The following is a 14,168-nucleotide window of genomic DNA, read 5'->3' on the forward strand; positions in this document are numbered from 1 at the left end:
ATCTGCTACTTCGAGAAAGCAGATTCAGACTCCAAACGGGCTCTGGACACTCTCCCTTATTCGGGAGACATCCTATTTGGTCCAGAGCTAGACAAAATTGTGACTACTTTGGCAGCTTCCAAGACTGCGTTCCTGCCCTATACCTATAATAGAAACAAAAGGATGATGTCCTAGGTTTGTTTCGCCCTCAAGGCAAAGCCAAGGGCCAGTCCTTTCCACGGCAATTGACATCAGACAGGGCCTTCAAGCCTAGGGCCAAACAGGCCTGGGCTACTAGATGTCCACCTGCCAAGTCTGCGGACAAGCCTGCAGCCTGACGGGGTTGGCCTCTCAACTTCTTCAATTTACCCAGGTTTTGCATTAAGCTACGTCGGATACCTGGGTAAGAGAAATGGTCTCCCACCGATGCACCCTCTCCTTCTTGATGCCCCACCCCCCCTCCAAACAGTTCTTTCGCACCGGACCTCCATCGGACTCAACCAAGGCCCTGCTACTTCACAAAGCCATTTAGCCTCACAACGGGACAAGGGCAATTATCCTACCCTTTTCTTAGTTCAGAAGCCCAATGGGTCTCATCGGCTTATCCTCAACCTCAAATCTCTGAACAAGTTTATCAGGATGCCCAAGTTTCGTATGGAAACTCTTCGTTCAATTATTCTAGCTATGGAGCCTGGATTTATGGTATCCCTGGACATTCAGGACGCTTACCTACATGTATCTATAGCGCCTTCTCGTCAACAATATCTCCGGTTTGCGATACTACAGCAACATTACAAATTTCAGACTCTGCCATTTGGTCTCTCAACGGCCCCTCAGATCTTTACCAAGATCATGACAGTTATGGCGGCCTCTCTTCGTCGTCAAGGGATCAGACTGCTCCCATACATGGATGATCTTTTGCTGTTGGCCAGCTCCTCAGAGTCTCTTCAACGCAATCTGCAGGTAACCATTACCTTTCTACAAATGCACGGTTGGCTGATCAACTGGAAAAGGTCTTCCATGACATCCTCTCAAAGGATGGTACATTTGGGAGCCCTCCTGGACTTTCGAGTTCAGAGAATCTTCCTGGCGGCAGACGATTTCAGCATTACAGTACAGACTACACAGACTGCTTCACAATCGCAGAGTGTCGATTCACTCTGCAATGCAGGCCTTGGGATCAATGGTGTCCACCTTCCACATGGTGGAGTTCGCCCAGTTTCACTCCAGTCTGCTACAACACCTTATCCTCTCCAGGTGGAACGGGCTACCCCATCTGCTCAAATCCCAGATGATGAGCCTCCCCCTAGAGGTTCGTCTGTCCCTAACCTGGTGGCTACAGACTCCCCATTTGAACCCGGGTCGTCCCTTTTGGATCGCGGACTGTGCTCTCCTCACCATGGAGGCAAGCCTTTGAGGGTGGGGCTCAGTAACTGGCCAACACTCCTTCCATGGCCGATGGCCCCCAGTCGAGGCAATGTTGCCAATCAATATCCTGGAACTTCGAGCCATATACAGAGCTCTCACTCTGGCTCAGAATATTCTGAAAAACCGGCCAGTACAAGTACAATCCGACAATGCCACGGCTGTGGCCTACCTCAATCTTCAAGGGGACACTTGAAGTAAATCAGCAATTACAAAAGTGTCCCGCATTCTCACTTGGGCCAAATGCAATCTCCCAGCCATCTCCGCAGTGTTCATCCTGGGGATTTTCAATTGGGAAGTTGTTTTCCTCAGCCGTCACGACATGCATGCAGAAGAATGGTCTCTACATCCAGAAGCCTTTCAGCTTCTGGTGGACAAATGGGGTCTTCCAGAAGTGGATCTCATGGCCTCAAGACACAACAACAAACTTCCAGTTTATGGAGCAAGAACAAAGGGCCCCGACGCAGCCTTCATAGACACCTTGGTGTCTTGGACCTTGCAGTTGGCATATCTCTTCTCTCCAATATCCTTGCTTCCTCGAGTGCTTTGGAAATTCAGACGGAGGAGGCACAGTCCTGTTAATAGCTCCGGCTTGGCCCAGAAGTCATTGGTACTCGGATCTTCTAAGCCTTTCTATAGATGTTCCTCTTCAACTTCCTCCTATGAGTAGACCTGTTGTCTCAGGGTCCATGTCTACATCCGGACCTACCCCGTCTGTCTTTAACTGCTTGGCTCTTGAGACATCCCTCCTAACGGCTAAGGCAGTGTTGGGGAACCTCAGGGCCGGGGGCCTTATAATGCCCTCGGAATCATTTTGGTCTGGCCCTCAGAGCTTTTTTCTGCTAGCCTCATCTAGCTAGCAGGGTGCCTAGAATGGCACAGAAACAGACAAATCTCAGGTGCACAACTCCAGATTATTAATGATATATCTATAAATGCAATAAAATTTTGCAATCAATAGAGGTTTTTAGCATAATCATGGCCAAGCTTATGGGCCTACCCACCATATCCAGGTAACCTCTTTCGGGTAGGTCCCTAACATACCAAGGTTCAAATCCAGAGCGCAGGACCCCCCAAAAAATGCCCCAGCCAAGCTGCCCCAGGGCACCAGTATAGTAAGAAAAGTGCAGTGTAAAGAGATAGTTAAGAGCAGCTACAGCTGCATATAAGGAATGAAAATAAAAAAAGTTGAAGTACATATATATTAGACACACAGTGAAGGGTTAAAATGTGTTATAATGGAAAATGTGTTATAATGCAGTGCCCTGAGACATACCAGCCAATGCAATCCAGGGGGACCCACGCCCCAAAAATTTACCAAAATTGCACTACAGTATATAACTTTTAGGACTTACCTAGAATTGTGCCTAATACAGTGTGCATATACATTACCATACTACATGCTATTAAACCAATAAGGTAGGGTGCTAGCCCAGAATGGGGGCGTCTCCTTTCCCTCAGGTGTGCAATAAAGCACATTAAATGGAGCATATGGGAAAGATTTCTGGGCTGCACAACCTGACTCTATATATTAAGGGAGGTGCTACCTGATGAGACTAATTGCAGACACAGAAACAGACAAATCTCAGGTGCACAACTCCAGATTATTAATAATATATATAAATGCAATAAAATTTTGCAATCAATAGAGGTTTTTAGCATAATCATGGCCAAGCTTATGGGCCTACCCACCAATATCCAGGTAACCTCTTTCGGGTAGGTCCCTAACATACCAAGGTTCAATCTTTCCCATATGCTCCATTTAATGTGCTTTATTGCACACCTGAGGGAAAGGAGACGCCCCCATTCTGGGCTAGCACCCTACCTTATTGGTTTAATAGCATGTAGTATGGTAATGTATATGCACACTGTATTAGGCACAATTCTAGGTAAGTCCTAAAAGTTATATACTGTAGTGCAATTTTGGTTCATTTTTGGGGCGTGGGTCCCCCTGGATTGCATTGGCTGGTATGTCTCAGGGCACTGCATTATAACACATTTTCCATTATAACACATTTTAACCCTTCACTGTGTGTTTAATATATATGTACTTCACCTTTTTTTATTTTCATTCCTTATATGCAGCTGTAGCTGCTCTTAACTATCTCTTTACACTGCACTTTTCTTACTATGCTGGTGCCCTGGGGCAGCTTGGCTGGGGCATTTTTTGGGGGGTCCTGCGCTCTGGATTTGAACCTTGGTATGTTAGGGACCTACCCGAAAGAGGTTACCTGGATATTGGTGGGTAGGCCCTTAAAAAGTGGGAGGCACATATAGAAACCGTTGTAATTCCTACACCGTTCACCTGATTTGGATGTAATTACCCTCAAATTAAATCTGAAAGTCTGCAGTAAAAGCACATCTTGTTTGGTTCATTTCAAAGCCATTGTGGTGGTGAATAGAGGCCAAAATATCAAAATTCTGTCAATGTCCCAATATTTATGCATCTGACTGTATATCAAAAAGGTTCCCCACTCCTGGGCCAAGGGTTTCTCCAGCTCTGTGGTCCAGACCATGCTCAGAGCACATAATCCAGCCTCAGCTAGGATTTACCACAGAATTTGGCATTTCTATTTCCAATGGTGTGCTCGACGAAACTATGACCCTCAGGTCTTTAAAGTTTCTCAAATTCTTGCCTTTCTTCAGACTGGACTGGATCTAGGCCCTCTGCCTAGCATCTCTCAAACTTCAAGTTTCTGCGTTGTCTATCTGGTTTCAGCGCAAGATTGCTTCTATACCGGATGTCCACACCTTCATGCTAGGTGTTCTTCGGATACAACCTCCCTTTGTCCCTCCTGTCGCTCCATCAGATTTGTCAGTGGTGCTCAAAGCATTTCAGGAACCTCCATTTGAACCTCTGGAATTGGTGAATATCGAATGGCTCACTGAGAAGACTGTTTCTTCTGGCTATAGCATCTGCTCATAGGGTATCAGATTTAGGGGCGCTTTCATGCCGCTCCCACTTTTTGATATTTCATCAGGATAGGGCTGTTCTTCGAACACGCCCAGGCTTCCTTCCCAAGGTGGTTTCTCGCTTCCACTTGAATGCGGAAATTGTGGTTCCAGCCTTTAATTCACCAGACCTCTCGACAGGTGAGGTCTTTTTGGATGTGGCCCATGCTTTAAATATCTTCGTGGACCGTACTGCTTCCATCAGGAAATCGGACTCCCTCTTTGTCCTATATGGATTCCATAAGAAGGGATGGCCAGCTAACAAACAGACTCTGGCCAGATGGATTTGCATGACTATCTCACAGGCTTATACGCAGACTGGCCTTCCTGTACCGGCAACAGTATCTGCTCAGCTGAACAGCTATGCAAGGCGGCCCACCTGGTCTTCTTTCCACATTTTTCTTAGGTTTTATGCCTTTGATACATTTGCCTCTCAGGATGCTTCCTTCGGGCGTAGGGTTCTTCTATCAGCTCCAGAAGCGTTCCTGCCCTTGAACAACTGCTTTGGGACATCCCCAATGTCTCCCTCTGGAGTCCTATGGACCCTGAAGAAGAAAAGGAGAGTTATGGTAAAACTTTCCTTGGTTAACTCTTTCTTCGAAGTCCATAGTGTCCACAGGGCACCTGGCTTCTATGGGTTTCTTCTCTTGGTCACTTGTTTCCTTCTCTGTGTGAGAGTGTGATTCTTCAGTGTAGCAGTCTTCCTTCTCTCCTGTCCTGCTCCAGCCTTGGGCTTGTTAACAAAACTGAATTGCCCTCAGGCTGTGGGCGGGGTATAGGTATAGAACCTATGGACTTCGAAGAAAGAGAGTTAACAAAGGTAAGTTTTACCATAACTCTCCTTTTTAGTGATATCCATTCTTGAGCATAGATGGCTATACCAAAATAACTGAGGTATTAAGACACCTGTGCTCAAGTATGGCTATCCTTGAAACCTGGACTGTTAATGTGCCTTGAGGACCGTGGTTAGGAGCCCCTGGTATAAGCTATCCCATGGTGGTTGCAACTCTTTTAGGGAACAGTTTGCCATAAAACATACAAAGTTACATTAATACATGATATATCAATGAAGAAAATATAACTGGCTACCATTAGGAGGGCGGCCCCGGAGGGCTAGTCTGGCACCCTTCTCTCCTTTACCTTGTAGGGAAACCGGAGAACAAAAGGGGTAACAAAATATTCCCACCATAATCAATTCACTGTGTGATACAGGATACATTGAGTATGGCCTGTGTAACCCCTCGTTTGCCACACCCATGAGGAAGCTACACTTCTGTAGTTGGCTTATTGAGGACCAGCACTCCCATCAGTAGTAATGCCCATAGGCTAAGAGTATCCATGGCAACATGATCTAATTATAGGTGTCTGTACTAATTAAATATTAAATGCATGTATCCTGTCACATGTAATTAATGCATTATATTGAGTTTTCTGTCATGTCTAAATGAACGTAAAATTATAATTATTCACGTACAGGTGGGAACAAAGGAAAACCCCCTCTATCTGTCCTCAAGCAAGAAAAAAAGAGAGACTTGAGTCTACCGCAGTCATCGGAGTGGGAGATTCATGAAGGTCAGTAATAAATAATGAAGGCAATTCAGTTGTGTTGTCCCCAGCGTGCGGGATGCTGACGACCGAAATCCTGATTGTGTCGGGATCCCGGCACCAGAATCCCGACCAGCGGTATCCCGAAGGTAAGTATCGAGCAATTAGGGTTAGGCATTAGGGGGAGGATTAGGGTTAGACACTAGGGAGGAGGTTTAGGTGCGGGGAGGGGGAGGTTAGTTCTAGGAACTGGGGGGGAAGTTAGGGTTAGGCATCGGGGAGGGTTAGGGGTAAGGCTTAGCCTCACCTTATTTCTTTATGGGTGTCGGAATTCTAGCTGTCGGGATGCCGTTGTCTGTATTCTGACCAGCGGCATTCCGACAGCTGGGTTCTCATACCCAACCCTTTGAGAATTAGTGGGACTTGTCCTATTACATTTGTGAGGTATATCTGCCTAGCCTTTGACGGAAGTTTCCTTTTTTTGCATACAATTTTTATGATTAGGAGTGGAATACTGGGCACCTGTTTAAAACGTTTTATACAGTCTATTTCAATTGCTAAATTTGTATATTATTTACAGCATAAGATCCCATTTTTAAAATGTCATCTGTCAGTCTATGATCAGAGTGGCAAAATTATTATTTAATTGGGCGTAGAGCAGTGCAGATTCATCCCTTTTTTGAGAGGGGGCTGTGTTGTTTAATTTTCTCTGGCTTCTTGCTCACTAGAGATTAGTTATTGGGGCCCATCCAATTCCAACTTTTGTGCAACATCACTCATTTGCAAAACTCTCAGCGATGTGCGCATCGCGACCACACATCGTTCAGTATTGAATAGGCCCCATTCAGCCTAAAACTGTTACATCCTGTGGGAAGTCTGTTGTGATATGGTGAGCCCTTTCTGAGGAAAGAGCATAGAACTTGTTGTAACGTAAAAGATCAGATCCAATAGTAAACCTGAGAATGAGATGGAGACCTGCCTTCTGATGGAGAAGATGAGAAAATGTATAATTTTTTTGTTGTCTCATCATCCAAACTGGTTGTAAGTTGTTCACAAAAAATACAAAACGTATTTGTAATAAAATGATTAAAAAAAAAAAAAAAAAAAAGCACAAACTACAAAACAATGCAGCTGCTATTGCTGGGACTTGTAGGTCTTCTGCTTTTTTAGAACTACAATTTTCTCTTAATCCTACTGTAGGAATAAAACATACTATAAATTATTCATTCAAATGTCTCCCTAAATATAACCATGCAAAATTTAATATTTTTAAACCAATTTCCACTAAGAAATTGCTGACCACTGTGCTGAGCTTATTTTGCCAATTTTTATTATGAATAGCTCCCAACAACCTTTTTTATTTGCAGTACCCACACAATTATAACTTTTTTTTTTTTTTTATACATAAAACATCAATTTCAAGAATTTGCCAGTAGTTTGCATAATCTTTCTGGCACGGCAAAGAAAGAAAACTACCCAAAAAATGTTTGTTCTATATATTTTTGTTTTTATTTTTTTTTTGAAAAAAAAAAAAAAAAATTGCATAAAATTAAAAGCTAATTTGTATTTATTTTTTCATAGTCTCCACCAATAAATAATTTGTGCTTTTTGCTTGAATCCATTTTTCCAAAGCCGCAAAAAGCAGGATTCTACAGGGCAGATTGTTAGGCGCGGGGTTTAAGGGCTATTGAATTATGAGTCGCTACCCCGCACATTAACTGAGCCGAAAAATCCTTGGTAAATGCACCCTCTGGGCCTTACTGCGCAAGGTAAGATTCCAGGCACATAACCTGATATCTATGGGTTAGCACGTTAGAAATAGACTAGTAATTGAAAAGCTCCGGACATTAAACCTGTAAATATTGCGGCTAATTGAATCTGCCCCAATACATCCATTTTCATATTTATATCTGCACTTTTTTTTTTTTTTTGCTAGTTTGCAGGGTTCTGAATAAAATGATTAGGGAAGATATGGTTGGCTCAACTGGGGTATACCATTTGGAAAGCCAGACAACCTGCAGCCTTAAATGAGGATACACCTGAGTTCATTGAAGCCAGGATGGCGGATATCCATGCAGTATAAACACCCCCAATGTCTGGACTTCTTAACACTTTCCCTAGTGTTAGTGTCTGGTGCTCATCGGACAGCAACTGCTAAGGGACCGCGTCATTTAAAAGATGGAACTATTCTCTTTCAATTGATGTGTCCCTAATTTCTAGGTTCTGAAATGGTGGAGATAACAGTAGTAGTGCCCTTCTCCAAGCTTATCTAGTATTTCCGTAGCATTCTGTGTTTTTGTCGGATGCTCACAGGTCTTTCCCAGACAATAACTACTAAGGGGCTACATCATATGAAACTACAAACAAACTAAATGTGCTGCTTTAGCATGTATACTCTTGGTTGAAAAGCTTAAAATTAGATTATCTGATTAGATAAGTTGATAAAAAGCATGTTGCACTAAATGCTAGATTATTCCCAGCATGTAACATTTAGCCTTCCTGCTGGAAAGTGGGTGGCGAAAAATGTACAAGCTTTAAGTTTCCATGACGCTCCAGGTATTTAGATTGAGCTACTTTCTTGCATTCTTTTATTACAAAGATCAGTCGCTATACATCCATTTTGTGCCCATGGGCAGAGGCGCTTAAAACTAGGAATAGCTGTTCTCTGTCAAAATGGCTGAAGGCATCCATGTTGTGCCTATGGGCAACTCTATCTATCCATATCTACATTGAGAAATGTGATCTGAATAAATATGTAATTTGTTTTACCTCAGAGTTACTATGCATCTAAATATATATATGAAAATATAGGTATGCAGTTATCTTAGAAGCCAATGCATGCTTATCAGGGCCCTCTTTTCCATTAATCTAAGGACATATCTTTCCAACAGATGGCTCCACCCATCCTTTCATCCCTGGAGGAAAAATGGATCACAAGAGAATATACGTGTTGGCTTCAAGAAAACCCGACTCGAAAAACGCACAAGGGACGGGAAACAAATTTTCATGTCCTGTATGTGGAAAAAGTTTCACAAGTACCTCGCAGCTCGATGCACATCGAAAAGTGCACAGCGGTGAGGCGCCGTTTTTCTGCTCAGAATGCGGCAAGAGCTTCAGCAGTTCTTCAACTCTCGGCTTACACCTTAAAGTCCATAAAGGAGAGCAACTCTTCGCCTGCTCGGAATGCGGGAAGTGTTTTACAGTCAAGGCCAATCTTGTGGCGCATCAAGCGGTCCACTCAGGAGAGAAGCCTTTTGCCTGCGCCGAGTGTGGGAGGCGTTTTGCGTTGAAGTCCTCCCTCGAAACGCATCTTCCAGTCCACGCACTGGAAAAACCGTTCGTGTGCCCGGCCTGCGGCAAATGTTTCACCACCAGCGCTCGCCTCGCCTTGCACCAGAATACGCACACAGGAGAGAAGTCCTATGAATGTGAGGATTGTGGGAAAGTCTTTACTACGAGCGGTAGTCTTAACAGACACAAAAGAACACATACCGGGGAGAAGCCGTACGCTTGTATGGTCTGTGGGAAGTGTTTTAACAGGGAAACTAATCTTTACAGGCATCAGATGATCCACACAAGATGAAGACTTTTTATTGGAACGTGCTATCCTATAACTGACATGATTATCGGGAGGGTTCATTGACCTTATCACTAATAGTTTCTCTATTGTTGTAGTGGTGAACAACAATCGTTTTATTGTTCCTTGATTGTCTAAAAAAAATCCTGTTTCTATATAAAGAAAAAAAAATAGATGTAGTCGTAGATTGTTGCTATATACAGTCATGGGTTCGCCTCCCCTGCTAGCAGTATTGTATTCTACAACTGTTATTTTATTGGCTCTTCCTGTTTACATTTAGCTTTAAAAATAAACAGGACTGAACATATATTTTATCAATTAATTTTCCGCTAATTGTATAAAATGCATCACCGTACACTGTAATGGGCAAAAACATGAAATCGGCCACGTATCTGAGATTACCGAACAAATGAAGCCACTGCTTATCTATGTAATAATCGTGGATGCCTGTCCGGTCTCCGATATGACAATGGGAGTCGCCCCCCCCCCCCGCCCCAAATCCTCCCTGTACTGTCACAAATAAACTGGCCCAGTCTGTGAGCTGTGGTAAGAGAACTCTGCAGCTCTGTCATGCTACCTAGTGACCTGGCGATTGACAGGTGAAAAATACTAGTTAATTTATTATTGGGGATGAGCAACCTTAATTCAATAGCTTTCCTTGCGGGACAATAAACTGCTACAAGAAGTAATAGCTGATGGTACGGCTGGTCTATAAGCTAAGGCACAGGTTCTCAAACTCTGTCCTCAGGACCCCAAACAGTGCATGTTTTCCAGGTCTCCTCACAGAATCACAAGTGAAATAATTAGCTCCACCTGTGGATCTTTTAAAAGTGTCAGTGAGTAATGAATACACCTGTACACCTGCTGGCTGACCAGGGAAATGTGTCAGAGTAATGCATATACCTGTGCTCCTGCTGGGTGACCAGGGAAATGTGTCAGTGAGTAATGAGTACACCTGTGCACCTGCTGGGTGACCTGGGAAATGTGTCAGTGAGTAATGAGTACACCTGTGCACCTGCTGGGTGACCTGGGAAATGTGTCAGTGAGTAATGAATACACCTGTGCACCTGCTGGGTGACCTGGGAAATGTGTCAGAGTAATGAGTACACCTGTGCTCCTGCTGGGTGACCTGGGAAATGTGTCAGTGAGTAATGAGTACACCTGTGCACCTGCTGGGTGACCTGGGAAATGTGTCAGTGAGTAATGAATACACCTGTGCACCTGCTGGGTGACCTGGGAAATGTGTCAGAGTAATGAGTACACCTGTGCTCCTGCTGGGTGACCTGGGAAATGTGTCAGTGAGTAATGAATACACCTGTGCTCCTGCTGGGTGACCTGGGAAATGTGTCAGTGAGTAATGAATACACCTGTGCTCTTGCTGGGTGACCTGGGAAATGTGTCAGTGAGTAATGAGTACACCTGTGCTCCTGCTGGGTGACCAGGGAAATGTGTCAGTGAGTAATGATTACACCTGTGTACCTGCTGGGTGACCAGGGAAATGTGTCAGTGAGTAATGAGTACACCTGTGCTCTTGCTGGGTTACCTGGAAAACGTGAACTGTGTGGGGTCCTGAGGACCGAGTTTGAGAACCGCTGAGCTAAGGCAATGGTTCCCAAACTCAGTCCTCAAGGCACCCTAATAGTCCAGGTTTTCTGGATATCCATGCTTGAGCACATATGGCTTAATAAGTACCTCATTCAATTTGATTCAACAATCTGCGGTCAAGCTTGAATATGCCTTGAGGAGCTAGTTTACAAATCACTGGGCTAGGGGATTCGGATATTGACAGATAGGTAAAGACATTGGGAACATGTCAACATTCTGAGGATATCGACATGGTGCCTGTCAACATGTTGGGCCATGTTGACATTCAAGTGTCGACATTCTGAATGTCAATGATTACAGTCGATAATCTGAATGGATATCCTTTGGGCAAATTTCCAATTTATTAATTTATATATTTTAAAGGCCATTAAACTTCATTGTCTCATACCTTCAATTGAGCAAGTTGAGAAGAGTTAAATGAATATTCTGTACCCGCTGTGACAAGACTAGGGGTTAATGCTATACTACTACGTTATTTAAAACCTCACTAGCGATTTTTAACCATGCTTGCACCCATTTTCAAGTACCCTAAATTTGCTGGGACTAGTTATTTTTACCAAAAAACACTGCTAAATGCTATTCTTCACCACTTATGTAAAGTCGCTAAATAGCACCTATTGAGACCATTCAATTACACCAAATACCTTTAGCATAGTGATCCCCCATGTCAGTGCATCTTTTGGGGGGTGTCAGGCTGATTTCCCCATTTTTTACAGCACTTTCCGCCTCTTCAAGTAACGCCGGGACGCGTTCTCGCGTCCTTTGAAATCGAATAGCAGGGACGCGCGCAATACTTTTCCGGAGCCCAAACAAGCCATGTAGGTGGAAAGTACACCAGGCGTAAAGTCCAGGACTTTTCGCCGGCAATTGAATTGGCTGCGGGGGGGAGAGTTAGGTTTAGGTTGCGGGGAGGGTTAGGTTTAGGGGTAGGGTTAAGGCAGTTACCGGCTGGTGTCGGGATTCTCCATGCCGGGATCCTGGGCGCTGTCATCCCGTACCCAACCCCAATGCACAAATGGTGGACTTTGGTCAGATTAGCTTTTCTGCTGTGTGCCCCAGCTTCCTGGTTTCCGGGATAGTCTGATTATTGCGGATGTTCAATAAAGATTTAAGCTCATCTGGAACTGCACTCTTTAGGTTTCCCTATAAACATTTAACTTTGTCGTTTTATTTTCTTAAACCATTTCTAACAACCATACATTTGCAAAAAGGCTGTAGCTTCCCTGGGGCAACAGCACTCATGCCAGTACTGATTTGTGTGCTGTCTGCTGTCTGTTTCAGGAGCACCTGCAACTGCTGGTACTGGAACCATGTTTGCTGAGGAAGAGCCGGCTGAGACCAGCAGGAAGCCTAATGTATACTCGCGCATGTCGGGCCATGCACACTTCCGTTTGGTCGTCAGTCACATTGTCAGGTCGTCCTTATCTGCAGCTCAATCTGACAATGCGACTGATGACCCTATGCAGCAGGATGCGACTGGGGCCGACATGTGGGGAAACGGATGGTGTCATGTGTACCGGCTGCCCATGCCGTTGTCTGTCGCATCTCTGTGTACACACATTAAGTGTGTACCCAGCTTTTAGCCTGGAGCTCGTTAAAAGCCTGGAAGAAGTTAGATCAGATGTTACCAGCCCCTGAATTAAAACCAAGAATAATATATTACTGGGGGTCAAATTACTGTATTATTCTATTAACTGACTAAGCATTTAAGTGTATAAGAAAATAATATAAGGAGAGTTACTGTATGGTAAAACTTACCCTTGTTAACTCTCTTTTTTCGAAGTCCACAGGGGAGACACTGGGGGTGTAGATGTGACCTGGAGGACCGGACACCAACAGCAAAGCTTTTCAATCCCAGGATGCTCCGGTCCTTCCCCCTATACCCCGCCCACAGCCTGAGGGCAACTCAGTTTTGTTAACAAGCCCAAGGTAGGAGCAGGACAGGAGAGAAGGAAGACTGGTACACTGAGAAATCACACACTCACACAGAGAACGATACAAGTGACCAAGAGAAGAAGCCCATAGAACCCAGGTGCGTCAGGGCGGGTGCCCTGTGGACCCTATGGACTTGAAAGAAAGAGCATTAACAAGGGTAAGTTTTACCATAACACTCCTTTTTCTTCTTCAGGGTCCATAGGGCTCCACAAGGGAGACAATGGGGATATCCCAAAGCAGTTGTTCACGTGTGGGGAACGCTCCTGAGCTGATAGAAGAACCCTACGCCTGAAGGAAGCATCCTGAGAGGCAAATGTATCAAAGGCATAAAACCTAAGAAATGTGTGGACAGAAGACCAGGTGGCCGATGCACCACGCTGGGCTGCCCACGAGGAACCCACAGAGCGAGTAGAATGAGCAGAGACTGTAGTCGGCACAGGAAGGCCAGCCTGTAAGACAGTCATGCGAATCTATCTGGCCAGAGTCTGTTAGCTGGCCATCCCTTCTTGTGGAATCCATATAGGACAAAGAGGGGGTCCGATTTTCTTATGGGAGTAGTACGGTCCACGTAGATCTTGAAAGCATGGACCACATCCAAAGAGGCCTCATCTGCCGAGAGGTCTGGTGATTGAAAGGTCGGAACCACAATTTCCTCATTTAGGTGGAAACTAGAAACCACCTTGGGAAGGAAGCCTGGGCGTGTTCGAAGAACAGCCCTGTCCTGATGAAACCTCAAAAAGGGGGAGCGACATGAAAGCGCCCCTAAATATGATACCCTATGGGCAGATGCTATAGCCAGAAGAAAGTCTTCGCAGTGAGCCATTTAACATTCACAGATTCCAGTGGTTCGAATGGAGGTTCTTGAAGTGCTTGTAGCACCACTGTCAAATCTCATTGAGCCACATGAGGGACAAAGGGAGCCTGTATTCGCAGAACACATTGCAGGAAGGTGTGAACATCCATTATAGGAGCAATTCTGTGCTGGAACCAGATAGACAAAGCAGAGACCTGCACTTTCAGAGATGCTAGGCGGAGGCCTAGATCCAATCCAGCCTGTAGAAAGGCAAGATTTCTAGAAAGTTTTTTGGAGTACACCATTGGAAGTATATGCCATTTTCTGTGGTAAATTCTAGCAGAGGCCGGTTTACGC

General features: G+C 44.6%; 1 protein-coding gene across 8 annotated transcripts in view; it reads left to right on the top strand.

Moving 5' to 3' along the window:
- The window catches only part of LOC148473261 (uncharacterized), a 41,116-nt gene extending 31,331 nt beyond the window's left edge, over positions 1-9,785 (top strand). For all 8 annotated transcript variants that reach the window (XM_088459874.1, XM_088459879.1, XM_088459873.1 and 5 more), the window contains 2 exons: positions 5,833-5,928; positions 8,793-9,785. In XM_088459874.1, the coding sequence (XP_088316000.1) occupies positions 5,833-5,928; positions 8,793-9,484 (788 nt within the window). In that variant the 3' untranslated portion in view covers positions 9,485-9,785. The remainder of the gene's footprint in view (positions 1-5,832; positions 5,929-8,792) is intronic.
- The last annotated feature ends 4,383 nt before the right edge of the window (positions 9,786-14,168 follow it).

The sequence above is a fragment of the Taudactylus pleione genome, unplaced genomic scaffold (genome assembly GCF_031769625.1).
Source record: "Taudactylus pleione unplaced genomic scaffold, aTauple2 ptg000946l, whole genome shotgun sequence".
Classification (NCBI taxonomy): domain Eukaryota; kingdom Metazoa; phylum Chordata; class Amphibia; order Anura; family Myobatrachidae; genus Taudactylus; species Taudactylus pleione.